At 49.9% G+C, this 25,488-nt stretch overlaps 5 protein-coding genes across 5 annotated transcripts; 4 read left to right on the top strand and 1 right to left on the bottom strand.

Moving 5' to 3' along the window:
- Positions 1–1,099: 1,099 nt before the first annotated feature.
- FSUBG_2363 (uncharacterized protein) lies at positions 1,100–3,796 on the top strand (the record flags this gene model as incomplete). The annotated part of the gene is made up of 2 exons (XM_036680127.1): positions 1,100–3,473; positions 3,531–3,796. The coding sequence occupies 2 exons, from the start codon at positions 1,100–1,102 to the stop codon at positions 3,794–3,796; spliced, it is 2,640 nt and encodes an 879-aa protein (XP_036542040.1).
- A 12,491-nt stretch (positions 3,797–16,287) lies between these two features.
- Positions 16,288–17,781, top strand: FSUBG_2362 (uncharacterized protein; the record flags this gene model as incomplete). The annotated part of the gene is made up of 1 exon (XM_036680126.1): positions 16,288–17,781. The coding sequence occupies one exon, from the start codon at positions 16,288–16,290 to the stop codon at positions 17,779–17,781; it is 1,494 nt and encodes a 497-aa protein (XP_036542039.1).
- A 724-nt stretch (positions 17,782–18,505) lies between these two features.
- FSUBG_2361 (uncharacterized protein) lies at positions 18,506–19,385 on the top strand (the record flags this gene model as incomplete). The annotated part of the gene is made up of 2 exons (XM_036680125.1): positions 18,506–19,190; positions 19,240–19,385. The coding sequence occupies 2 exons, from the start codon at positions 18,506–18,508 to the stop codon at positions 19,383–19,385; spliced, it is 831 nt and encodes a 276-aa protein (XP_036542038.1).
- A 1,318-nt stretch (positions 19,386–20,703) lies between these two features.
- On the bottom strand, positions 20,704–21,189 carry FSUBG_2360 (uncharacterized protein; the record flags this gene model as incomplete). Its single annotated transcript, XM_036680124.1, has 1 exon — positions 20,704–21,189. One exon carries the CDS (start codon positions 21,187–21,189, stop codon positions 20,704–20,706), a length of 486 nt encoding a protein of 161 aa, XP_036542037.1.
- Positions 21,190–22,777: 1,588 nt separating this feature from the next.
- Positions 22,778–24,976, top strand: FSUBG_2359 (uncharacterized protein; the record flags this gene model as incomplete). Its single annotated transcript, XM_036680122.1, has 1 exon — positions 22,778–24,976. One exon carries the CDS (start codon positions 22,778–22,780, stop codon positions 24,974–24,976), a length of 2,199 nt encoding a protein of 732 aa, XP_036542036.1.
- Between the last annotated feature and the right edge of the window lie 512 nt (positions 24,977–25,488).

Below are 25,488 nucleotides of genomic sequence, written 5' to 3'. Positions count from 1 at the left end.
CTAGTACTACTTTTCTCAGCGCCTTCCATTGAGTTGTTGGGTTTGTTCCGGGAAATAGACCTCGACTCTTGCAAGACACTATCAACTGTCTCTCCCTCCATCATCTTCTTCCTTCTTCCTTCTCCCTGCAACTCTTCCCAATCTCTCCATAATTCTTGGTCCTCTCGGTATTGCCCCTCACCCCACCTTGACCACCTTTTTGGTGGTGGACCCTCGTACAAGAGAGAGCACACGCACAGAGCAGAACAAACAAGGGCCGTCTTTCAAGACGCCTTGAAAGCCCGATTGTATTCTCCCTCGACTCTGTTCATAGCAGCATTTGCGACTTGTAAGTATCTACTGGGAGATCCCACTTTCGTACTTTAAATTTGCTGACCGACTGCTCGAATTAGCCCCAACCATTCGGTATACTAAAGATAGTCCTCACGAACTGGCTTCTTTATTACACACGTCTGAGTCTCACTCGTTTCTGAAGTGCGAGTAAATTCAATTGTAGTCTCGGCTTTCTTCTACTAGAGAATTGCTCTCGCTGGTCTCTATTTTCAACTTCATCCTCTGAAACGCAGTGTTACTGTTCACTCTGCGTCATCTCAGTCAGTGTCATCCGATCTGAACGCCACCACTTCAAATCGGAAGGGCATCGATAACAACAACAAAAAAGATCTTGTCAAGTCCTCGGCCCAGTCAGATATTTTTATTTGGCCCCGAAACGCTTCCTGGGTCTTCGTCACTATACCAGACATTACCCTACCTGACCCTGCTACCTATTTGCTCCCTGGTCCACGCTGACAAGGACTGACCAAGTTCGACCCCTCCTCACGTGGCCTTGGCTTCAAAGTACCTTACCTACTGTAAGGTTGATTGCCGTCATCCTGCACCACGGAACGATACGCCACGGCTGCCTCCACCCAGTCCAACGTCTGGCGTCCCAACGCTACCGCTTTTCTCCACGGCATCGCCCTTTGTCCAACGTTTCTCACGACTCGCCTCCGATTTTGTACCTTTGAGATTTCCCTCGCAGCTGGCTCACAACAGCACACATAGTTCGACATCTCGGCGATCAGATAGGCTTCGCAATCTTGTGTAGCCCCACGTCATCATGACGGACCGTCATCGCTATCCGTCCTCGGGACGAGCGGCCACCTTTGCCAACCATGCGAGAACTTCTCTGCCATCAAGCATTGGCTACACTTCTTTGTACGCTGGTGACATGCACGTCATGCCGACTTCGACCCGACAGCAGCCCGTTTCGACGACACCACGAGGATATGTTACAACTACTTCTACAACACCAACCCCCAGCACCACCACCCGGACGTACGCCGTTACTCAGGACCCTCGTTCACACAGACCGACTACTCGGGATGTCACACGCTCCCAGCGGTCCTCCACACTAGATTCTACTAGTCGACCCCCAGTAATTGTCATGACCACCCAGAAGGACCGCGCCAATGGTACGAGTTCTCACTCTTCCAATGCTCGCCCCGTAAGTCCCTTGAGGGATGACTACCGTTCGAGCGATGGGCAGTTTTATACACAACCTGCCTCATCTATACGTTCACGCAGCACAGCCCGCTCCTATGCCGATCAGCCAGGAAACGACACTTATGCTCGCAGCAGCAGAGACCGTAGCAACAGCTTGGTACGCGACGACCCCTACCGCAACAGTCGTCATTCTGCTATATACCAGAACAATCCCCGCCAGAGCTCTAGTAACATCGACTATGGGGATGACGGATATCAGTACACTAATGCCGGTGAACTGGTTCGCTACGACCTCGATCATTCAGGCCCTGCGAGGACTCGCAGACGTGAGAGTTTCGACCGTGGCTACTACCGTCCGAATATCAACTACAACGCAGATCAGCGAACGTTCAACGTGGATACCAGCCCGGACTTGAGCCGCAACTACATAACTACAAGCACAACCAGTGTCCCAAACAATCGGCAATACGATAACCGGGGTGGTCCTCCACCAAGTACACGAGGGTTTGACAAGATTCGAGGGTACGAAAGCCCACGAGATTTTGCTCCGATGCCCTCTAAGACCCCCGAACCGACCTTGGTAAAACAAGACATTCCCCTTGTGGCGACTACGGAAACCACAAGACGGCCTCGGCCAGTGTCATTGTACCAAGAGGGACCACCACGTTCTTCGCATCACGATGATTACTATCGGAGCCGAGAAGACGAAAGAAAGATGCGAGAATTTCGTGAACAGCCAGAATCTGAGCTTACTTATGAGCCTGAGCGCGCATACGAGGCACCATACTTCCAAGATGACAGAGTTACTTCCCGTGGCTTCGGCATCCGAACTGACACTGCTGACGAACACGATGATCGCCGTGACCGTCGTCCGGAACAACCGAAAAAGCGATCAGATGAAGACTTGCCACGTGATGCTGATTATGAGCGCGATGATCGACGCCGAGGCCGGCTTGATTCCAAAGACACTCGCCGTGAGAGACGTGAGAGTAAGAAAGGGAGCGATGACGACGAGAAGGAGCGTACTCGGTTCCGTGATAAGGTGGCCACTGGCCTGGGTATTGCTGCGACTGCTGTAGGCCTTGTGCCTGCTGTCAAAGACGACGACAAACGCGACAAAGATCCCGGCAAACGTAAAGGCTCTGATGACGAGCGCGAACGTGAGCGCGAACGTGAACGTGAACGTGAAAGAGACCGAGATCGTGACAGGCGGCGAGATTCGATGAAAAGTGAACGCCCAAGAATCTTGGAGCGAGATGTATCGCGACAGCGTGACCAGGATCGTGATTCCAGAGAGACCAGTCGTCGAAATGGGGAGTCCCGCAAGAGCACTGAAGCCGTTATCTCGTCATCTGATTCGGACGAGGCCAAAAAGTCCACTCGGAGACGCCGCGATTCAAATGCCTTCAATCCGAATGATACTTCTGAACTGCGGCATCTCAAGGACCAACTGGCAGCCTTAAAAACCACTGACAAGGAAAAGGAGAAGGAACCCCCGGTCGTGGTCGAAAATAAGTCACAGCCCTCTTCACCTACTCGAGAAACAAGAACAGCAACAGAAGCTCGTCCATCCAAAGACTCTCGGTCACCACCCGATTCCAAGCCATCTGGCCCTCCTGAAGAAGAATCCCGTGGCCGTGAATCCCAGCAGACCCCTCCAGACGACAAACAAGTCCGTGTAGTATCGCCTCCTCGCGATAAGAAGGATGAGAAGCCGCTCAAGGGTATCTTAAAACAGCCGAAGGTTAGCTTTCCAGAGGAGCCGAATCCTATTCGTGAAGGGGTTGCACCTCACAAGGAAGACAAGAAAGCCAGAGAAGCACCTGCAGGTGCAAAATGGACCAAGATCAGCCGCAAAGTTGTTAACCCTGAAGCTTTGACCATTGGCAAAGAGAGGTTCGAGGTCAGAGATGACTTTGTCATAGTACTACGAGTACTTAGCAAAGAGGAAATTCAGGCATACGCATCAGCGACACAAGTCTTGAGAGGTACGTTTTAAATTCAGGCTTCAGTCTTGGCTTGAGCTGGTGCTAATTGTGAAACAGAGAGACGCCGCCGCGACGATGATGGTGGTGATACGGATCGGGATCGTGACCGTGACGAGGATGACAGGAGAAGACATCATCGTCATCGCCGCCACCGGGACGATGACTCTTCAGACTACGAAGACAAGGACCGTGACCGTGACCGTGACCGCGAACGACGCAGGCGTCACCGAGATGAGGAAGAATATGACACCCGGTCAAGGGATTTGGACCATCATCATCACCACCGATCTCAGCGAGAACGTGAGCCCGTGCTTGAGGCTTAGTGAGAGAAAGAGCGTTGAAATCACCATACCACTATCTATGGCTGAATGTTTTGATCGAGTTTTTAAGCGTTGCATCGAATGACTCCAATGGCGGGCTTTCTTTTATCAGGTATTTATTGAGCGTTACCACACATCACATATGAAGTATACAAATCGGGCAATTTAGCGTCGCATTCTGGATAAACAAACATAAAATAAAATACATTTCGGTTCAGCTTATTCCTGCATTATTTTGGCACTCATCCACCCCATATGATTACATAGTTCTGAGTGAAGAAACAGAGTTTCGACCATCGACACGCAAATTTCTCAGATCTCGGCCTAGAGGATCTCGTTCCAACGACACGAGACTGTCTCCAAGTTTGAAGACTGGGGAAGAGGGCTAGTGACGGTACGTCGCAGATTGGGTAGCAACATTTCATATCGGGTGCCTACAGTGGCAAAATGGCGACGAGCCGGGACTAATATGTGATGGGGAGGTTGAGGCTTTCTTGGCTGCTAACTAAGAGGGTTGTGGGTATCGTATTTGCTCTTGTTGTCCAGGTCCATTCCATGTTTCACGACATTATATGAGAACGAACCTCCAAGTTTGCAGCAACAAGTCCAGCTAGTTCCCATTCATCCTGGGGGGCCCAGAAGATGCGACCAGTCCAGTGTCCGCTTCGTATGGTAATAGAAGTCGTGACGAGGACCATAACCTATGCCAGCGCCCGCATCAGGATGAAAGAGGAAATCGAGGCTTCGCACGGAAAGCTTCCTCGTCACATTTATGCTGGCTTCCGTAGTTTCATTCCCTTCACCGTCCAGACATATGTTCGAGCCATGATCACCCATCTCCTCCAGCACAAGATGTCGTACGACATCCTAGTCTGGGCTCAAAGCCGCTACCCGTGGTTTATCTGATACATGATGAACGAAAATGTCGTGTATTGGTTGACACCTCCACGCTGAAGCAGAACGTTTGGATGTGATGTTACCTGCAAGTATCCTGCTGCGTCAGGCACGGGTAGAGGCATGAGAGGAATGAAGCTGAATCATACCGACCCCTCTCATTCTTCCTGACAACGTCAAGTTTCTGAACTTGCCCCGTTTACGGTGATTCGTTTACACTCATCATATACTGGCGGTACGAAATTGGGCAGGGAGTCGATGCTACCACCGTGACTTGACTCTCACGATCAGGGTCCGAATGAGCGAACAAAAAAGGTGTTATGCACGAGACGACCACCTAATAGGGGTTTTAGAAGCTCTGCCTTGTGGCTGTGCTTGTTCGGTCTCTCTATGACAACGATGGAGATGGCAGGAAGTGTATAAAAGTCATTCGCCATCCTACATCGTGTGCGGTGTTGAGTCAATATGAGATAGGAGCTGGACAAGTAGAAGCCGTGATGAAGAATTCATGCGTTTCAAGTGTCCACTTCCGGCTGTGAAAGCACCTAGTAGATGGCCTAGTAGTCTTGTTCAAAGTATAAAAAACCGGACTTGGCGGCTGCATGATACTGCCACGAGTCGTGACCGTTCCAGGCTGGCACAAGACAAGCCATCCGGTGTCAATTTATGTACTTACTGTTTGTCCACTCATCCCAAGAATAGCAACTCAGCAGCCACGTCCCAAGGGGAGCGAACGACGCCCAACCGCCGATCTCTGACTTGATTGTGGCGGGGACAAATAAAGACACGTCTAGATCACCACACCTTCGGAGATGATTTTAGACCGTGACAAAGGCCAGCCTACCGCGAATGGTCGCTGGAAATGCAGGTTGTTGTACCCCTTTCCCCCATCTTATCCCATTGCGTGGCTTTGAACGACTCTAGCCGGCCAATGAGCCGTGTCGTGTGCTAATTGTTTTCGAAACTAATAAATGGCATGTCTCAACATTTTCGAGGAGATGGCGGATATTTTCCGCCTCCAAATGCACTTTCTTGGTAGAGGCATTAGTCTCAACCACGATGCATTTGAAGATTAGCTTTGCGTCTCTAGTATAAGATATCAGCCGCGTGGGGAAACAGGCAGCATGTCAGGGATCTCACGGGATATACATGGCAGGGCTGCTATTCCAAGCAGCTGTTGACAGGACCTGTAATCCCTACCATGGGCTAGCATGTACGTACAGATATGTATGTACATACATAGTAGATTCTCGTTTGCCATCGGTATGAACGAGCTTCTCCAACTAGAGTCGGCGGGCTGCAGCAATGCTTGCGGTTCTGTATCATCATGATTGTGCTTTAAAGGATACCATCAGAACTATTGAGGGATTGTAATCGGGCTTCATATGATTTCAAGCTTCTCTCAGTTAGCGATAGTAGTTGGGCAGAACGAACGAATCGTCAATGCAGGCGAATCTGCGGATGGTATGAGTCGATTGTACTGACTCCAAAGGTTCCCGGCTTCCCAAGCTGCCTCTTCATACTCCGTACCGGTGTGGTCTTCTTCTTGTGACATTGATAGGTATGCCTCGACATCGGATTTCTGTCATCGCCCATCAGCATTTGGTTGAAGGTGCCTCTTTATATTATCGAACAAATACTTTCTATCTAGGGAATACGAGGTGACAAAAGTCTCCTGAAGGTACCTATGTCGTTGTCAATGGGTCTGAAGTAGGTGTTGGTCTCCTTCTATCTCTCTCATCTCTCATGAAATAGTAGTATATATTTGTGTTCATCTTTCACACTGATGCTAAGGGTATGAGAGGTTTTGTCAAGTAGTTGTGTAACTGCACATGGAAACAGCATTAATCTGATACGAAGGTAACTAACCTGAGGTAAAGTAATCATGATCCATATCTTCACGAATGGATCTCAATCAGAAGCATGGGCTGTTGTTCTTCGGGGCTCAGGTGGATCCGTCAGCGACACCGGCAGTTGAGTTGGTGAATAGGAAGAGAGCCTCCCTGGGAGCTTGGGTCGAGCTCGGCTACACATTGAAATTTAAATTCGGTTACAGAGCTCCAGGAGGCTATCTGGAGGTCTTTACGCGCAAAGTTCTCCCACGAACCACCGTGGAAGCGGAACCCCTTGCCGGTGATGTCGTCTCGATTAGTCTTTTTGAATACGCACTTGTGCTGTATGTACCTATGAAGCACCCCTGTCCGGGGATGACGGGCGCACCCCTTCTGTGCATCTTGGCTGTGCCTGGAAATGGCGGACCCTGGTCGAGCCGGACACGCAGTCCCAGTATCCCACAACGGCTGGTAGTCGCTCAAGTTGAGTGTGGGCTTACATCCCTGACCGACATTCCAGACATGGGTCGGTAGAACCAACGAAGGAAGTAACTGCAGTAAAGAGATTGAAGGTGCAAAGACTCGTCAGATAAAGTCGTTGGTGCGCGCGACATTGTATCATAACTATCGTTGGTCTGGTCGTAATATACGATTCCGAGATGGGGATTGCAGAAGATAGGGGTGACTCGACTAATCTGTGGCGTGTAATGGTATTCTTGCTCATCAAGAATCTTAAAAAATAGCCCAGTATGCCTGCTAATACTCCGTACCATGGCTCTAGTTCTATAGGTTAGGTGTTGACAATCTGGTTCATAATCGCGAGATTGTGCCAGGATATGATTTTAAGCCCCAAGCCCAGATCAATCTTGAGCGGTAGGGCTGCGAGGATGACTCAAGGCATCGTCAAGAGGTTCGTGAGTTCGTTTGCGGCGACAACTACGGAGTAGGCACAGCACCTCTGGGCCCTTGATCGCACATCGTGTATGGCAGTACCGGGTCAGGGTCTGTGACAGCCTTGTGCATGTTGACAGATGGTGCCTATCAAACGCAAACCAAGCCCATGACGAACGAGTGTCAAGAAATCGCGGATCTATGAAAGGCCCCGGCCAGATCTGACGATAGCGACAGACAGGGCTTAGATAACTAATGAATGGCACGAGGTTGCAGAATTGGAGCGCGAGAGCAGGCACGACGTGCAATGGCTTTGAGGGAATGATATGCATTCACCAAATACATCCAAATACATCCAAATACATACAACGAAGATGCGTACTCAGGCTGCAACTCCGAGGTGGGCTCAGTGTGAAGCCAGCTTCCATCCTGATATCCTTCGGCTGTGCCTCGGAGCGCTGCGGGGAACGCGGGTTCAGTGGCGGTGATGCCGTTGCGCTGTTTCTTGAACTCCAATCATGGACTGTAATGCAAAAGTGATCATGTTGTTTTCGACAGTTGCTTCAGTGGATTAACACCAGAGGGAGTATGGGACCACAAGTCAGTGCAGTAAGTTACTCTACATGCTCTTTGAGGATGCCACAATCGACACTAGAGCAAAGTGAGAAGGTCCCTCGAACTGCAGACTCGACATCAAGCATGCAACGCGATGGCCGAGGTTGGTGACCACAGGCTGTCAGCCGTGCATGAGATGGGAAATGAGATGTTGATGAGTTTGACTCTGGGGCGACTTAGCGGCATCCTAAAATTAACTGGAGTCCAAGTTAGGAATAGTAACTTCTGCAGAGCAAGGCTTCATACACACCACCACTCCAGAAGTCCCTCAGACTTTGCACCACTCCCCACCTGCACTGCATGAGGCATCGGGACGGCTAGTACCATACATAGCGCGCTGAGTGTTGGCAGCTGGCGAAATAATGACAAGCTACAGTGTGTAGTAGGGCAGGGAGGAGGTTGTCTCCAATAGGCTCTCGAGAGCCACTACGAAGTTGAGACAGATGGTGTTCCCATATTCTGGAGAGGCTTGGAAATGATCTTGCTATTAATCTGCGGGCGAAACGCCCTGTATGTTGATGTGTTTGTTGCTGAATGTCGATTCGCAAGGCTAACATGAGAGTGGTAGTGGTGATGGTGATGATGTCGTCGTCGTTGTTGACGTTGGTCTAAAACCTTGATGTTTGAGTCAGGAACAAGGCGCGGGAGGCTGTCCAAGTGCGGCACATGTTCCAAGCCACCACTTTGCCTTGGGTGGGGGCATCCTTCCTTGTAATTAAGCCGTTGGCGAAGGACAGAGCCACAATTCGAAGCCGTCGAACTCACATGAGATTTGGCAGGAGCGTGGGCGTCATGCTTTCCGTAGGGCAGGATGTCGGAGAATCTCTACATCGAGGTACATGTACGTCGGTACCGTCTCCCTTGTACCGCTAGGAGGTACCTTATGTACCACCTTAGGTACATCTCATAGCCCCCTCGCCCCTTCACCTCACCTCATTCACCGCTACCCACCGGCGTCTCTATTAACGTCCATTGTCTTATAGATCCAGCAAAGAGATGCACTGTTGCACCAACTTCGTACATGCCGTGTATGTATTACGTTGTCCTTCGTCGCGGCGAGTCCAGTGTAACATAGAATGCATGTTCTCCCAGGCTTGAATGCGCATAATGCGTATGAACAAGCAGGCATACGTTGAGTTGTGATTTGTGCTGGCGCTAAATAAATTCTTTCTAAGGCTCAGCTATCAGCGGCACCTATACCAAGATTGGGACATCTCTGCTCCAGGACTAGAATAGTCATTATTCTGGTGGCTCCTAATTCATGATGGTTGACTCTCAAGTGGGTATCTACCTAAATTTGGCGTTGGTGGCCTCTCGGATTGTCATCTCGTAACGTCGGTCGCTTATTTAACTGATTTCATCGTTTTGAGTAAATTTTCCGTCCATACATTTGATGCAGCGTCAGCCTGCGTCTCTCTTGAGGTATTGATCGCTCATGTTTAAGGTCATGTCTAACGTTGTCGCTGTGTATTCACTCTTCACTTCGATCACCAATGTGCGCAACAGATGTTTAAGCTATCATGCCACATGGACGGGCTATAAACTGTCATGGGTCACCCATTGCCGCGGGCTCTGGCAAGGGGCTTCCCTTGAGCTTCATGCCCTCCCCTACCCTCCATCTCCCCCCCATGGTCCATCTCCACAACTCCGAGTCGACGGACCACCCGCGGCAACCCTGGTCTCCCGCTCCCAGCACTCAGGTCAATTACCGGGTTGGGTAACGACGGTATCTTTGAGGTTGAACGTTGGACGTTGAACCTTAAACAGGGCCTTCCCACCAAGATGCAATGCTCAACTTGGAACTCGGTCGCATATTACATGCATTGGGACACCAGTCTGGTCATGCTGTTTCGACGATTGTGATGATAGCCTTGCAGTTGCCTATGCGCTCTGTAAGGGAGTTGCCAATTCTGCTTGCTTTCTTGCTTTGCCAAATCGCTTGATTGACATATCGAGTTATCACCAAAGGTCCCATGTAAGGTACCTACTAAGGTAGTTCAATATTCCACAATCAAAAGTCTGGCAAGGCCCTCGCGGACCACCCGGCCTAGAGATATCGCCACGATACTGGACAGTCGTAATATTAACAAAGTGACTATATTACCTACATACTGTATCTTCCGTCATGTTCCTTTCACATATGTACTCAAAATACTTGTCACCAGTGTTGCCTTGCTTACCCTGTGCACATTTTTATTTTCCGGATCCATTGCCTGGTGCTGAACCCTGCCCCCCGAAAGGCTTGTCATCTGCACGTACTCCCGCGAGTAGCCAGGCCCAGGTGGCATGCCAGTAGCTCTGTCAGGCACGGTGGCTGCCAGGGTTCCCCCCCCCCGGCCTCAAAGAATCTGGAGAGAATGTCTCTAGAAGAACAAACCCGACAGCAACAAGGGACATGCTCAAGAGCAGTTACAAGCTTATAGTATGGGCCACTAGACGATCACAAGCCCCCCAGCATGAAGAGAGTAGATCTGTCAGGATACATACAGTTCTGCCATGTCGCCCAGGCAGTACGATAGAATTCAAATTGCTCGTGAATTTCCCAGACCGCTCGAATACCGCACAGCAGAGAGTTGCCACGTACGCAATGGTGTATGTCCCCTCCAGGTGCGCGTTTTGGTCTTAAATTAGTGAGAAGTTTAACGCAGGGGCTTGAGGTGGAAGACTGGTCTCAAAATAGGGTACCTAACGACCAGAAGGCAACCCTCAAATTGTCTCTACTCTAGTACACCCGTTTCAGAGCTTAAAAATGCCAGCAACCTAGACACCGATGTCTTATTTTGTCATCCTGACATACCTCGGGGATGAGCAAAATTAAAATCGGCATGTAGCAACAAGAAGGGAAGAACAGCATATACGGGAGTATAGCCAGCTTCTCTGCTCTTGGAATAACCAACCAGTCCTCGCACAGCGCATCGTCCATTGCACCGCATGTGTCGCTCTAACATCCACATCCTCTCGCAATGTTTCGATTGGTTGTGCCCAGCTACGCGAATGCTGGTCATCCCGATGCCGATTCTAGCACTCGTGTGACCATGTCAAGATCACCTAGGGAGGAAAGAAAACACAAAACCTTGACCCTAAGCGATAAAAGTGTTTAGGTAAATTCAGCCTAAGTTTAGGGGATCTTTGATGAGTTTATTTTGGCACCCTAGATCAAGGTCCGGTGTTTTCTTGCTCCCCGAGGATCACCAATCTGCAACAATCCATGTGGACTGCCTGAGCCCTTGTCCTCGAACGCATGCCACAAAGGCTCGTGCTGCCACAAGATTTAGGTCAATTTGAGGATCTAAGCATATGTATGCAACCAATCTCGCACTGCAACATTCCACAAGATCATCGATAAGGGACGGAAACATTTATAGCATCACCGACAACCTGAACTACTTGCGTGCTCGAGCTGAACACCGCATAACCAGGTGGACCGTGGCCAGACCGCCGGTCGTTTATTCCCCAACCAAAGCACTTAGGCATTTATTTGTCTTTACAGGACTGGATGCTGTTTGTACAAGGGAAAGTCATATACTATTTAGGCCATTGTTTTCCCGCTTCGTCACAAACTAAGGCAGTCCCTGCTTCACCCAGTTCCCGCACCGACCAGAGTTAGCGTTGTCCCAAGTCTCTTTGACAGGCAACGGTTAAGCCTACGACGTCTCGTTTTGCCAACGGTCCGTTCTGTTAGGTTGAGGGACTAATAATTATAGGTACCGAATTAAGCCAGATACGCTGCGCTAGCCGCTACTTTTCCACAACCAGAACCAGTTTGGATTCTCTTTGGTACCCCTGATAAGGTATGTTAGCCATTACCGCCGTGCAGCTCCCCGCCCCCTGCCCTCACATGGCCGCCGTCTGTCTTGTTGTGCTTCCCAATCTTGCTCGTTTTAGGCCCTAGCACATAATTACATCAACACTGATCAAGTGCTTCGTCTTGCTCGAACCAGGCTCGCTATTGCGGATTTGGTAGCGCGTTACAGCAAGCTCGGGTCGCGAAGAAGGGATATTGTGTCTCCGCTCATCTTATTGTGATTGCTGCCCAGTGAGCATCAGAAGCCGCTCTCCCGGGCCTAAGTTCTAAGCCAGGCCAAGTCAGGAGTGTGATTTCACTCAGGTTCACGCCCTGTAATTAAGGGCCCCGGCATGACTAAAGTCCCAGAGATTGTCGGCTGCCAGGGCTGGGGCAGTATATCTTGCAGGGCCGCGCTACCTTGATCTCTTGTTGCTGTTCTTCTTAATCACCTTATCCCAGCTGAGCCCTGGCCGTTTCTGACAGTTGCCAGACCACTCCGCGAACACACGCTCATAGCTAAAAGGTGTCTTACCTATAGAGCTCATCCTTGTCGATGTCACCATCCAGAAAAGGTACGTGTGCGTGCTCAACCTGCATAGAACACCTCGAGACGATCGCGAAGAAATACCTGTACTGACACAAGACCATGCGCTGTAGTGATCAAACTACATCTCCATATCAATTCGAAGAAGCTCATCGCGACAAACAAACCGATCCTCCGGCACCGCACTATAGTCGCGGCTCCTGAGCAATTCTCGAAAGTTTGACAGGGATCCGCGCTCCTGGAACCAGCACGTGGAAAACGTTACCATCAACTTCTTGTGTGCCACATTCAAGAAATATACAGCCGCTGCTTGTCGTCTGTTGCTGCACCGCTTCAAACGCGATTACCAGGTGCGTCGATTTTTTCCGTCCGCTTGCTCCTCGCTGCAGCTGCAAAAGATACAAAGCTGTAATTGTCCTACGGTGTCGTTTTTCTCCCACGAAATTAGGGCCCGCAGAGGCTTACTAGTATATTTTACTAGTGGCTTCCTGCACGGGTTAAGGAGACGACCGTCCGATCATCATTGCCGCATCCAATTCTTTTACCGGCGTCAATAAATTGAGAGAGGAACGAGTTGATATTTATCCTATTTTACCAAACTGACATGCCGCGCCTTCTAGATTAGCGACTCTGTTTCAGACTCAAAGCGCCACTCCGTCTCACTCGTCAATCACGACTGAGTCAACGACACTTGGTGTCGCACAACAATTGAAGGAAGCTCTGGTAAGTTTGTTCTCCGAAAGCATATCCCTTCCATTCCATTCACATCCAGAGGAGAGGACCTTGGTTGGCGGAGCTCCATTTGACGCACAATGTACTGCTTATACGGGACTGGTAATCACGCCACTTTGGCTATGGTCTGCAACGAACATCCCAGCAGAGCATGCGCTTATGTTGACCTAGTTTCGCTGCCTCAAACTGCGCTTCCGCTTTACCCACCAGGTTGCTAACGACGAGCATTTGACAGCTACCGCGGACCATTTTTATTATTCCCCATGACTGTCAACATGTCGAGTCGCCAAATGCCGGGCAACTTCAAGCAGGAGCATGGAATACATCCTGTAAGTATCACTTCTTATTGTTCTGTTTGGCTTGTCGATTTGTATTTTGTGCAAACGCCTGGAATCTATTGCCTCAACAAAACTATGGCTCGGCAAATTCAGTGACGACCATCAAATGACATCGACATCGTTCGCGTCGCGGCTACCGACGCGTCTGGGAGACCCAGCATCAAGTGAATGCTGGAGTATGCTTGTCTGTCGCTGCAAGTTCCCGGGAATACCAAGATTTCGAGATGCGTCCCGCGAAATATGCCTGTCGCAAGCTTGACCAGGTCAGGAGCTTGAAGGTGGACTGAGCAGGGTATCTCTTGTTTCACCATGACCGGGGCCGCCGCAGGGATCAGGGGAGGGGGTGAACAGCTCCAGCCTTCTTGACCAGATGCTCATTTCAAACCCCAAAAATGGGAGACAGACCAGGCTGAGGCGGAACATTGCGACATACCCTTTTCAACAACCACGTTGAGGGAAACGGCCAGTGGCCTCGCATGCACTAGCCACACCGTTCTGTCCAAGCCATCAAGCCATATTTTGGGCGTAACGGGATTGCGCAGATACTTTACAACTGCCCTCCACCAGCAATCACGAAACCCAAAATTTGGGTTTTGGAGGTGCCACAGAAGCGCCACCAAGGCCAAAGTTTGGCTGTTATCCACTTAACGGTCGCGAGGCTGGCGATACATGAGTGCAAGTGTCAGTCAACCTGTCGACCAAGATGCCCACCACACCAAACAATCCAAATCTCGTCAATGACGCGCCGCGGCTGCGCGGAGCAGCACCCGGTGGATGATGCCTGGGAAAGACGCCGAGAAGGACGCTTAACTCAGCTGAGAAACGTCTTAATTTTCTTTTTGAGATGACAATACGCGACCCAGAGGACCAAAACAGCAAACGCTTGGCGACCCTGACCGCACTATTCTAAGTGGGTATAGACTGTATCGACGGTGCTCTCCCAGTGGGGCGCTGGGCTGCAGATACTGGTCTGCCCATCCTGATTCAGGGCGTGGCAGAACGGTCATCAAATGTCAAAAGTTGAGATGGAACAACAGGACGCGACGTGAAGAATTGAACGCACAAGCTCGTCTACATACATCCTTTTCACTGCGTTTATCAGTGTAACCACTAGGACACCAGTACCAGTGGTGACGTACTGCATTGATATCGAGCAAGCGGCCTCTTGCAGGAGCAGGCTGCAATATCCACAGTCGCAAGCCTCGAGGGCACAGTTCATCTAGAAGGAAACAAGTACCTATACGCGAGATTTCGCGCATCAAACGTGCGGTACTCTGCAGGTACCTGGACCCGAACGGAACTCTGTACACCATTGCTCCCGCAGTCAGTGACCGTTGCGCGTCAGTCGAGTTAAAGCTCAAGTCTCTAGCCGGGCCATTTTGGGGGCGGGCCAGCACGAATGACAAGGGGATTGGAGATGGGACCATCAAAGTCGACGGTTGAAAAGACGTTACCCACACCGCCTGTGGCCAAAATAGGATCACCAGGGAAAAGCCAATCCCGGTGTATTCCTGGCCCGTTGGCTAGCCCCGGTTCTCGTGTTCCCTATTGGGCAGCTACTCCTTTCTGGGCGCCATGGTGAGGCGACCATTGGCCACTTAATCAAACCCAGCCGACCCCTGTCACGTTTCTTCCATGCGTTGTCCTCCCCGGAGACATCTGCTTGGCTGCCGACACACGCTACGCAACAGTACCTCGACTTGCAGGTACAGAGAAACAAGTACCTATCAGCAGTGCATCCTCATCATCTTACCCGTATCCTCCAGCCCGTGGTCACCCCTCTGTCCCCTTTTCTGAGAATTGGATGGGTCGAGGTCTGAATGGGTGCATAGCTGGAGTGTTCTTTTCCGGTTCTTGAAGTCGGTTTTGAGCTTTCGCATACACACCACACTGGTTGCACCACTTGCACCACTTGCACTCATTCCCACTCCTCATTGTGTGTCGCTACTGTGGGCTTTGTGCTGCAAGTTGCAGGCTGATATCTATTACTGCTTAAGCTGGTGAACCCTTCTCAAAGAACGTTGACTAGTTGTCCACCGCTCCGCTCTCTTGATCCCAAAGTAATTTATGCTCCTGGGGAATCCTGCGACAGGGGTGTCGTCGCGGACTGGCACACTTGCAGCACATCATCCCTGTCCATTTCCAGGCAAACCCCCCCCTCTTGACAGCATTTTACTCTACTTGAACCCTGACCTGGGTGGCGCCCGCTCAACTGCCAGACAAGCCTCGTACTCCTGGTTCCTATCCGCTGGCTCAACAGTTGCATCTTAATTGAGCACTTGCCTGGTCTACCATCCCGTTAGCCAGCTCATTACCTATGGTCCAGTCGCTTATCCACTTGAGATCATACCTTGTTCTCATCCCCATACTGCAATCTTGGTTCAAATACCCGCTCCCCTGCCCCTTCGTCCCCCCCCGTCGCCCACCCTCTAGCACACCCTTCGTTCGATCGATCTTGTCTTCTGGCGCTCCAAAGGCCTGCTCTCTTTTCCTCGTCCCTGGCACACGAGCTTTAACCTTTGAGACGGAGACAGTTTGAAGGTACCAATTGCCAATCTCTCTCCAACCACATCCAGCCAAGCGGTATAGCCACCCCCAGTCCCCTCCATCCTGTGTTTTTCGCTGTAGCCCTCGAGAACCGGGTTGCTTTATCATTATTACCACTCCGAGCCTAGCCCGCCTCACCCGTGCAATCCCAGTCCTCACCAGGGGACATCCACTTAAACCAGCTCCCCAGACCTGGGTACTGGCAAGGGGAAAATAAAACACCAACGCGTCCTTGACTTTACACTATTTTCTTTCTTTGACCCGTGCCTTATAGCTTCATTTTTTTTTAAACACGTCACGTCCATGCCTGACTAATGGGTCTTCTCTCTATGCAGCATCATCCACAGCACCAGCAACAGGGTCATCCGCCTTCCCAACACTTGCAACACTCGCGACCCCCGAGTGTAGTTCACCAGCAGCATCACACTCAACCTCACCAACCGCCACAACAGCAGCATCCAAGCGCGTATTCATCCACGCATTCCCTTCCCCCAGGTTATCAAACCAGTGCTCAGGCGCCTAGCAATCAGGACAACCTCAACTACTACAACCATCCAAGCCCTTACAGCACACCTGGTGCCACAAGCGGATACACATCCGCAGGTAAGTTCTTGCTGCCTCGAAAGCACTTCATTTTCGAACTTCGCGTTCCAAGACAGTCACTTACATTACGCAACATAGATACCTCCGATATGATGGCCGCAGCTCAAATGCCGAGACCTCCCTATCCTCCAATGTCCTACCATACGCCTCAATCCAACTCCCCTGCTTCAGTCGCATCGCCCTCGCAACATGATCAACACAGAAACATCTATGGCCAACCCCCATCGCAGCATCTTCAACAATCTATGTACTACCAGCCGCAGAATCAATATCAGACCATGCCTCCTCAAGCTGCCGCCTCACCTTATGCGCAACATGCGCCTCACCCCCAACAGTCCATGACATCGCAGCCCACTATGATGATGTCTCAAACCGCACCCCAGAACCAAATGACGCAGCATGCTGCACAACATGCGCACGCAGGAATGACCGGTAGTCCTCGGCCCAAAATCGAGCCTCAGGTGCCTCTGCAGCTCCAGAAGCCTCAGTCATCTCCGATGCAGCAGGCTCACCACCCTCAAAACGGTGGACAACTGCAGAGCCCAGGGAACACCACGCCTGGTGTCAATCCAAGTGCAGCACCAGGACCCATCCCTGCCACAACCCCTCTCGTTGTCCGACAAGATGGTAACGGTGTACAGTGGATAGCCTTTGAGTACTCTAGGGACAGGGTCAAGATGGAGTACACCATCCGCTGTGATGTTGAGTCGGTCAACATTGACGAACTATCGCCAGAATTCAAGCAGGAGAACTGTGTCTATCCCCGAGCATGTTGCCCCAAGGACCAATACCGCGGTAACCGCCTGATGTACGAGACTGACTGCAACCGCGTTGGCTGGGCTTTGGCCGAGCTCAACATTCCCCTCAGAGGCAAGCGAGGACTTATCCAGCGAGCGGTCGACAGCTGGCGCAATAGCAACCAAGATCCCCGACTTCGCAGTAGACGAGTTCGACGCATGGCAAAGATGAATCAGCGCAAACAGGTTCAAGCTTCTCCGCATCCCGGTGCGGCTCACATGCCCGGCCCCAGCGGGCCTTCAGGGATGCCTGGAGGTCCAGGGCCCATGGGACCTGGTCCCGCCGCAATGGGCAAACCTGGTCTCGGCAGCATGGGTCAACCAATGCACCACCACCAGCCAGGAGCTCACCCTGACGGTACAGGACAAAGTGGAGGAGATGAAGTTGGTATGTTCCACCAGATGTGATTGATTTAAACGACACTTGTGTCTGCGTTTACACATGGCTTTTTAGCCTTCGCGCTCCCGCCTGCCTTGCCCCTTCACTACCCCTCAACTCATCGCACCGCACCGCATCATCAAAAGCTCTGCTTGACCAACGTTGTGTTGATTAATTGATACCAAACGCACATTGTTTTTTTTCCTTATTGTCTTACAAAACCTGTTCCTCCGCCGTGGCGGCTGTGTCTACGTCTTTATTATCTGAATTGTTTCGGTTCGCGGTTCGAAAGCTTGGGAAATGGGTTTGTCATCTCCTTTCTTTGTCTTTTCACTGCCTGTCAAAGACGACATGGGCGGATGTTACTTATATCTATACAGCATGCCGCAGTGGCTCGAGGGATTTTGAGGAACTCTTTATTTGTTTATTGGCACAGTTCTGTACATTACCATAAAGTCGCGCCTGCACAGTTGCTGCTGCTACTGTTAGTTGTTTGATTTGCTGCTGGGTTTTCGCGACTCTTAGATGAGTTCAATCTGCCAATTGGCTTTAAAAGTTACCGTTTGTCTTGGGTTGCCTAACCTAGATCAACCTTGCAAGCCTTATCCCTTCGTTCTGCTTTAGTCCCTGAAGCTAGATACTCTGAGTTTGGTCATGTTTTGCATTTGCTGTCGCTACTGCTCATCCTATCAACGCCATGTCATCATAAGCATTCACGAGCTGTATTTGTATTTGGAGACAAGCTAACAAGAGATGTTCATAGGCGATGGCAATTCTTACGAACACCATCACCACCAAGCCCCTACCGGTCAGAACCCATCAAGTAATGACGATGTGAGACCAGCCCATGTCTTTACTGGGTACAATAATCAGCCTTATCCCACTAGTGCGCCAATGTCTCATATGGCTCCTCACTCTGGGGGCGCTGTCCCAGCCAAGCGCCACAGCAAAGCCAACGCTGATGAGCCTGACGATCTATTCCCTGATATCCCTGAAGCTAAGAAGCGAAAGTTTATCCTTGTCGAGGACAACGTTCGCGGATCTCGTCTCCGGGTCAGGGTCACCCTCGAGGGCGTCGATACTAATGAGATTCCCGACAGCTTCCGCAAGGGTGCCAGTGTCTTCCCTCGCAGCTACTTCCCCCGGGAAATGCAAAGTCCTCCTCCCAGTGCCACCGGCTCACGTTTCTTTGGTGAAGATCATGATGACGATGGCATCGAAGAGACTGAAGGTCGCGAATCTAGCCGCCGCGGTATTAATAGGACTGGCAAGGAGATGGTCAAGGTTCCCATGGGCGAATCCTCAGGCGAGATTGCCATTCCTCGAATGAGGAAGTCGGCCCGGGGCAGGGAAGTCCGTCTCAATGATCTTGGCTACCGCATGGCCTGGCTGCAGAGCCGAGTCTTTGCGGGCCGGACCGTGTTCTTGCAGCGAGCATGTAAGTTGTCACAAGCACTCTTTGGTAATTGGTCATTAACAACTAGTAGTGGACTGCTACCGTAACAAGACTCGTGCTGCTATCGAGAGTGTCATGCAAGACGTCAAAACTGTTGCCCCTCATTACGAAACTCGTGCTGGCAAGAGGCGATGGAATGAACGCATGCGACGTGGTGCGAAGGAAGACGACGAGTAAACCCGATTCCTGGACTATTTGGCCTCGTTTTTATCAACTCCCAAACTAAACCAAATCACTGTCCTTTTTGTTTTAAACATCCCCAGCTGCATTACTGATATTAGAGATTGGTTCTCTCATTGTTCGTTCGTCTCATATTCAACGATACCATTCTGCGATGGCATCCAATGAGGTGTCTTCTCTATTATTTACAACACTGTTTTCTTCTCTTGAGTTGCCGCTGTTGCTATGCCACTTTCTCTCGCATCAATGTTGTTTTATCAAAGTTACTGTTAGCTTTTCTCGCAAGCTTTGTTTTGGTGAAAGTGTTGGAGCTTAAATGTCATCTAGTAGCTCCTGTATATTAATGCTACAAAGAAGATACAAAGATTTCACAGGAATGTGAGCTACAGATATAACTAGCTGCCGTTGTGAGTGTTAGGAACACAACATATGTTTGATTGATCACAGCAGCAGTTCGGTCGGCCGGCGAATGGATTAATTGTATATGGAAATGGAAGAAAAAATAAGGAATGGTTTAGTGCTTCAGTATCGGACAAAGCCACCTTTATCACAATACTGTGTATTTATCGTTACGAAGAAAAACTTGTATTGTCTTGACCTATTCAGCTTTGATACTTTTACCATGTTATAATACATCGTCTTGCAACGCTGTACCAAGAACGACGGTCAGCTGTTTGAGGAGAACAGCAGAAAAGAGGAAAACCCAACACTCATGCTGTCTCAGGGGAAGATACATCTCAAGTATGCAATGTATTGTACCATAACAATTTTAACTCTTTATTCTCACATATTAGCACTCTAGCGCAGAGGAAGCACATTTCGCATATCTACTCGAGTTTAATAACCGCCTTGATTCTTGGTACTCTCCTAAGGAACCTGACCCAAGTAGAAGTGACCGTATTCGTCAAGCCTGTCAGACTTGAGGTTTTCTAGAGAGTACATGGCTAGAAGCGCCCCTGTTGCTAGTATTCGGATTCTTAGGTCTTAATTCTTTGTCACTTTCCAGATTCACTTTTCAGATAGGTTCAAAACTCTACGATGATATGCAAGCAGCTCGGGATAGTTGGCCATCTTGAGTCGCATGGCATAATATGCCAATGGTATGTCATTGAACTTATGTATCCAAAGCGAACTGGACACAAGTGCCACCATCTATATAAGATCTATATAGGCGTTGATAGGCGAAGAGAATTTAAGCTATGGGCAATGATGCAGGGAACACATTCCTCTTTCCATGTTGTGGTATGTTTGAATGCTTGATTCTATACACACAAGCAGTTCAATCACTGATGCAAAGTGTCGAAAGCCTGAGATCTCAGCGACGCATTTTGAAGCCTCCATGGCCAACTACATCATTGCAGAAATTGTCGTCACAGTAGGGTGTTTCACCGTAGCAGTCCCCATCACCACGGCACCCGATACAGTTGCCTGCAGAAGAACAGAAAGGAGCGGAGCCTCCATGAAGGGCATTACACTCTGCGTTGGTGGTGCATTCGACAGAAGAAGCCGCCGAAGTAGTGGCAGAGGTAGCGGCTGATGAAGTTGGTTCTTCAGTTGTCGTAGTGAGCAATGTCGTGGAAGTACCGAGGGTAGAGAGTGAGTTGGCAGTCTCGGTCGAGCCAAGACTAGTGAGAGATTCGATGAACAAGTCACTGACTGTAGCAGACGAGGTTTCAGCCGTCGTAGCTTCAACAGTAGTCGTTGTGTCGACGGTAGAAGAAGAAGGTTTGCAAGGCCCAGCGCTGACAGCGTTGGCGGCGAGCAACGCCAGCACGCCAGTGAGGAATTGAGTTGAAACCATGTTCAATAAACGAGCGACAATGGTGGAATGCGAAACGAGTGACGGAAGCAGCCTGAAGAACAGTATACTACTTCTGTGTCTGTATATCAGTGGGCAACAAGGCAATTTTATTCCATAGAGTCCCCCTATAATGATGAACACCCGATCTCATGCTTAATTTTCAGGCCAGGTTAAGTGACGCTATTTAGCACTATTGCTTATTATTGTCTTGGTATTGGAGCTAAACTTGTTAAACTATAGGCTGGCTGACAGCTGGCAGACACTGACTACCAGCCTTATGGAAAGTTATAATTATAATTGCTACAAACATGAGTAAATGGCGTCCAACAAAGAGGGTCAAGCTACTCACAGACATGTCTTGAGAACGAGGAGCCAGTCCGCGGACATCAATAAACCAGACCAGGAGATTCCTGTTTCCTCAGAGACTTACAGCCGGTTTGATATCTCATTTATACTTAGTAGTTAGAAGATGAGAAGATCCTGTTTGTGTTCATCCGGGCGAGGACGCCATGGCAGCGTCCAGATCGGAATTTCTCACTACGTGAAGAAGAGCTAAATAGGGAGTTTTATATGAGATGTTGGCAAGATTGTTGAGGGCTTTTGTCAACATAGGCGGTGAAAGTTCATATCGTGACTACCTACAGTCTTGAGCCATAGTCATTCGCGAAATTATTCAACTCTTCTGGCGGAATAAGAGGGATCTTGAGTGAGAGACTATTCAAGACCAATATGATTAATAAAGACGGATAATGGGTTGTATCTGATATGCTGGACAAGGTAGGCGGCAGAATTGCTAATGGATCGCCACTTTGTGCAGTAAAAAACGGAATGACAAGTGAGAACGATAGAAAGCATGTCTTTACTCCGTACAGGGAGATTGGCTCGAAGTTGTAAGTCCTCTTTTTCTTTTTTCTTCCCTTCTGGATGTACATGGTCTGCATGTATTCTTGAGACAAGCCTAAGAAATGCTCATACAGTGATTGATCTGTGGACATGGCCATATTCTCAACCGAATTATCCTCATCTTTACAGGTGAAATTTAGGCTGACAAAAGTGTTTTGCAGATCATAGCTGAAGTACATATGTGTGTTGTGGCCGTTTAGATTATCGGTGATAGTGAACCTGCCAAGAACCGAACCTTCGAAAGAAGCTTTTCATCAGCCAAACCAAGGATTCGACACAACATCCCTGTCATGACCAGCATGTGTGTGGCTTAGCTTCAGCCCGAGACTGATTCCCAGCAAAGCCAAGTCACATAGTCTAGGTCTTTCAGCTAGGTGAAAAGCATGTCACTGGAATGCGGGTGGTATTTTTAGCATGTACTGCCTATGAGACTAGGGTCTCAAAGCTCCGAGAACAAGAGAAATGAAGACGACAGTACTATGTCCCTTTCAGGCAAGTGCACTAGTTAGTTAGCAAGACAGTCAGTCACATTGTCAAGGCAGCCCGCAGGGCGTTAGAGCCTCCCTTTCACCCAACTCTTCCACAGCCCAAAGTCAACATGAGGCCCTTTCTTCCAATCTCGAATACACGTCATCTCATCATATAATCGTCTTGGATAAGAACACTGTATATTGCTGCTGGAAATATGGTCCGGACCCCTTATTACGGCGGCAATCATCCGCCTCCCCTATTCGTCGCTGAACTCGACAGTGAGCCAGGACGTCCCGGTGATGCCCCATCTCATCATAGGCCAGATGGAACACCCGTGTTCGAGATGAGTAGCGAGCCAGTGCTTCCGCAGCATGGTCAAGATGGAAACCAATCTAGTACTTCTCATAACGGCCCGTCGTCTCTTCAGGCCCTGGGTGCCTCCAAACCAACACAACAAGGCCAAGAGGACCAGAACAAGCCAAGCAAAGACACCTCCACTGCACCCCAATCTGTCATGGCCAATCCCTGGGCATACTTCGGACCCGAATCTTCGGATGATAAGCCAAAAGAGACGCAACGACCTCAGACAGACAACCGCCGGCCATCAGAACCAGTGTACAGACCCTATCCTGGCGATAGCAATGACAGCCCTCCAGAGGTTCCTCATGGCACACGGCCATCCACCAATCCTTCAAGCCCAAACCTCAAAAATGAGGACTATGCCTTCTATCCTGCTCCGTTGAAGCTTGCCCATCGTCCTGTCGATGCAACTTCCCCTCCTGCCTTCAAGGCATATGCTCCTCCAGTGGCCCAGGATTCATTTGATTCAGAACCGAAGCCTTTAGGCCGACCTGATAGGACCGACTCGCAGTCGCCAACGGCTCTAAATGCGTATCGACCATATAGGCCACATTCTACTCAGCCTCCTGCTTCACCTGTACCAACATCCAATACTCATCCTGTCACTACGTCCCCTAATCAGAATGTCCCTCTCCCTCTTGCATCACCTCCAAGGCCCCCAGAACAGCAACCACCCGGGACAGTTTCCCACCAAATCACCTCGACAAAACCTCCGAGCCACACTCCAAATCTTCCAGCTTCGGATGCCACCCTACCAAAGCCAGCTGCCAGTCTTCCTGCCTCCCCGAAGCTTCAAACTCAACAATCAGAACCACAGCCGCAACTACAGTATGGTATTCCTAACGCTGCTCCGGTTCACCCGATGCCTCCATCTACGTCGACCTATCTTCCCTCCCCTGTGACCCCTTCAGTCCAGTTATCCTCAATCGTTTCTTCACCAGCAACTCCTGCGACGAATGCAGGAGTTCCCTTCACTCAGCCACAGTATGCTGCTCACGTTGCTGTCCAGACGTACGCTCAGACACCTTCATCGGTCGCATCACCAGGTCCATCTCATCAAACAGGAGTGTCATTTGCACAACCGCAATATGCTACTCCAGTTCAAGCACATAACTTTGGATCAAACCAATCCAACATTCCCGTCACTCAAGCCCCGGCATCTGTTATGCCAACTTCGGCCAGTAACTCATCACAATCCGCTCCGGTTCAGTTCAACTATGGTGTGCAGCAGCCAACGTATTCAAATACAGTAGAACCAGCGCAAAGCACTTTGAACCAAGCATCCGTTCACCCATCCGCCCCTTATCAACAATCAATTACTCCCGGGCCCAGTGTACAACAAACACATGCGCAACAACCGAACACGGGACCACATGGTACACCGGTGCCGACTGTGATCCCCCAATCACCCCCACCTCCATATGCGGCTCAGGACACCAGCTTTGGAGCTGGATCGCAACAATCTGGACCAGGAAATCCCACGATGTATCAACCATCTCCAACCGGTCCTTATCCTCCTCAGCCTCACTATTCTACCCAACCGACCTACGCTCCGGCTACTAGTCCTCCCTTGCCGAATCACTCAGGAAACAGCCTACAGCCCCCAGCTCTCCCTCCCAGGCCATCCTCATCGCAAGGCTTCGCTCCCACATCAGGTTTCGGTGCAGGCCCTACTGGTTACAACCCTGCCAGCTATCCCCGTCCACCACAAACATATTTCGCACCTCCTCCTGCACTGCCACCACGACCTGGCCTTGGTAAGCTAGCTGGTGGCGGTGGAAAGTTATTTGGCAGCAGCTCTGCAGACAAATGGTTAAAGAAGACGGGCCAGGTATTGGAAAGCACGTTGGCACCATATCTTCAAGGACAATCGGCATCCTATCGACCGGGCTCTAATGGTTTGCAAGGACAACAGGGACAACCAATGCAGCAGGCACCAGGCCAGTATCCTCCCCAAGGCCACCATTTCCATGTACCTCACTTGGCTCCTCAGTACAGAGGTGCTTCAGAATCGGCACATCCACCGCAGGGACCCGGTGCACCAGGATACTAGTTAGATGATTTTGTCCATATAGCTCCCTTGAAATTTAGTATACTTTTGTGCCATTTGTAGTCATGGGCCAACGAATTCCATATGCAACCATGTACTTACAATTAGGCCTTAGCTCCTAAGCTCACCTGAGACATTTGTCTCCTTCATTATAAACACTGAGCACCTCGTCGACAACACGGTTTGACTCTACAGACATAGAATTATGGCTCTACCAAAGCTAGTCAATTGTGATACGAGGAATAACATATCATACCGGAAATTTATTAACAGAAGGCTTAGAGCCATATTTCTTTTGTCTTCCATTGACTTATTGGGCGAAGTCCAAGTTGTGTACCACTTTCAACAGGGTTTGAAATATCAATTACTAGGTACCTACCTAGCGCTTAGGTACTTAACTTTTATTACTTAACGAAGGAGAAGTATAATCATTCTAAGAAATACAAGTCTATCCGCTAAATAATTGCTCAGTAGATAACCCTATCGATAAGAAGAATTAAGTTATGTTGGGTGAC

This window comes from Fusarium subglutinans, assembly GCF_013396075.1.
Source record: "Fusarium subglutinans strain NRRL 66333 chromosome Unknown NRRL66333_c0000020, whole genome shotgun sequence".
Lineage (NCBI taxonomy): Eukaryota > Fungi > Ascomycota > Sordariomycetes > Hypocreales > Nectriaceae > Fusarium > Fusarium subglutinans.
Note: the sequence above shows the minus strand (reverse complement) of the source record. Positions and strands in the feature narration are given on the sequence as shown.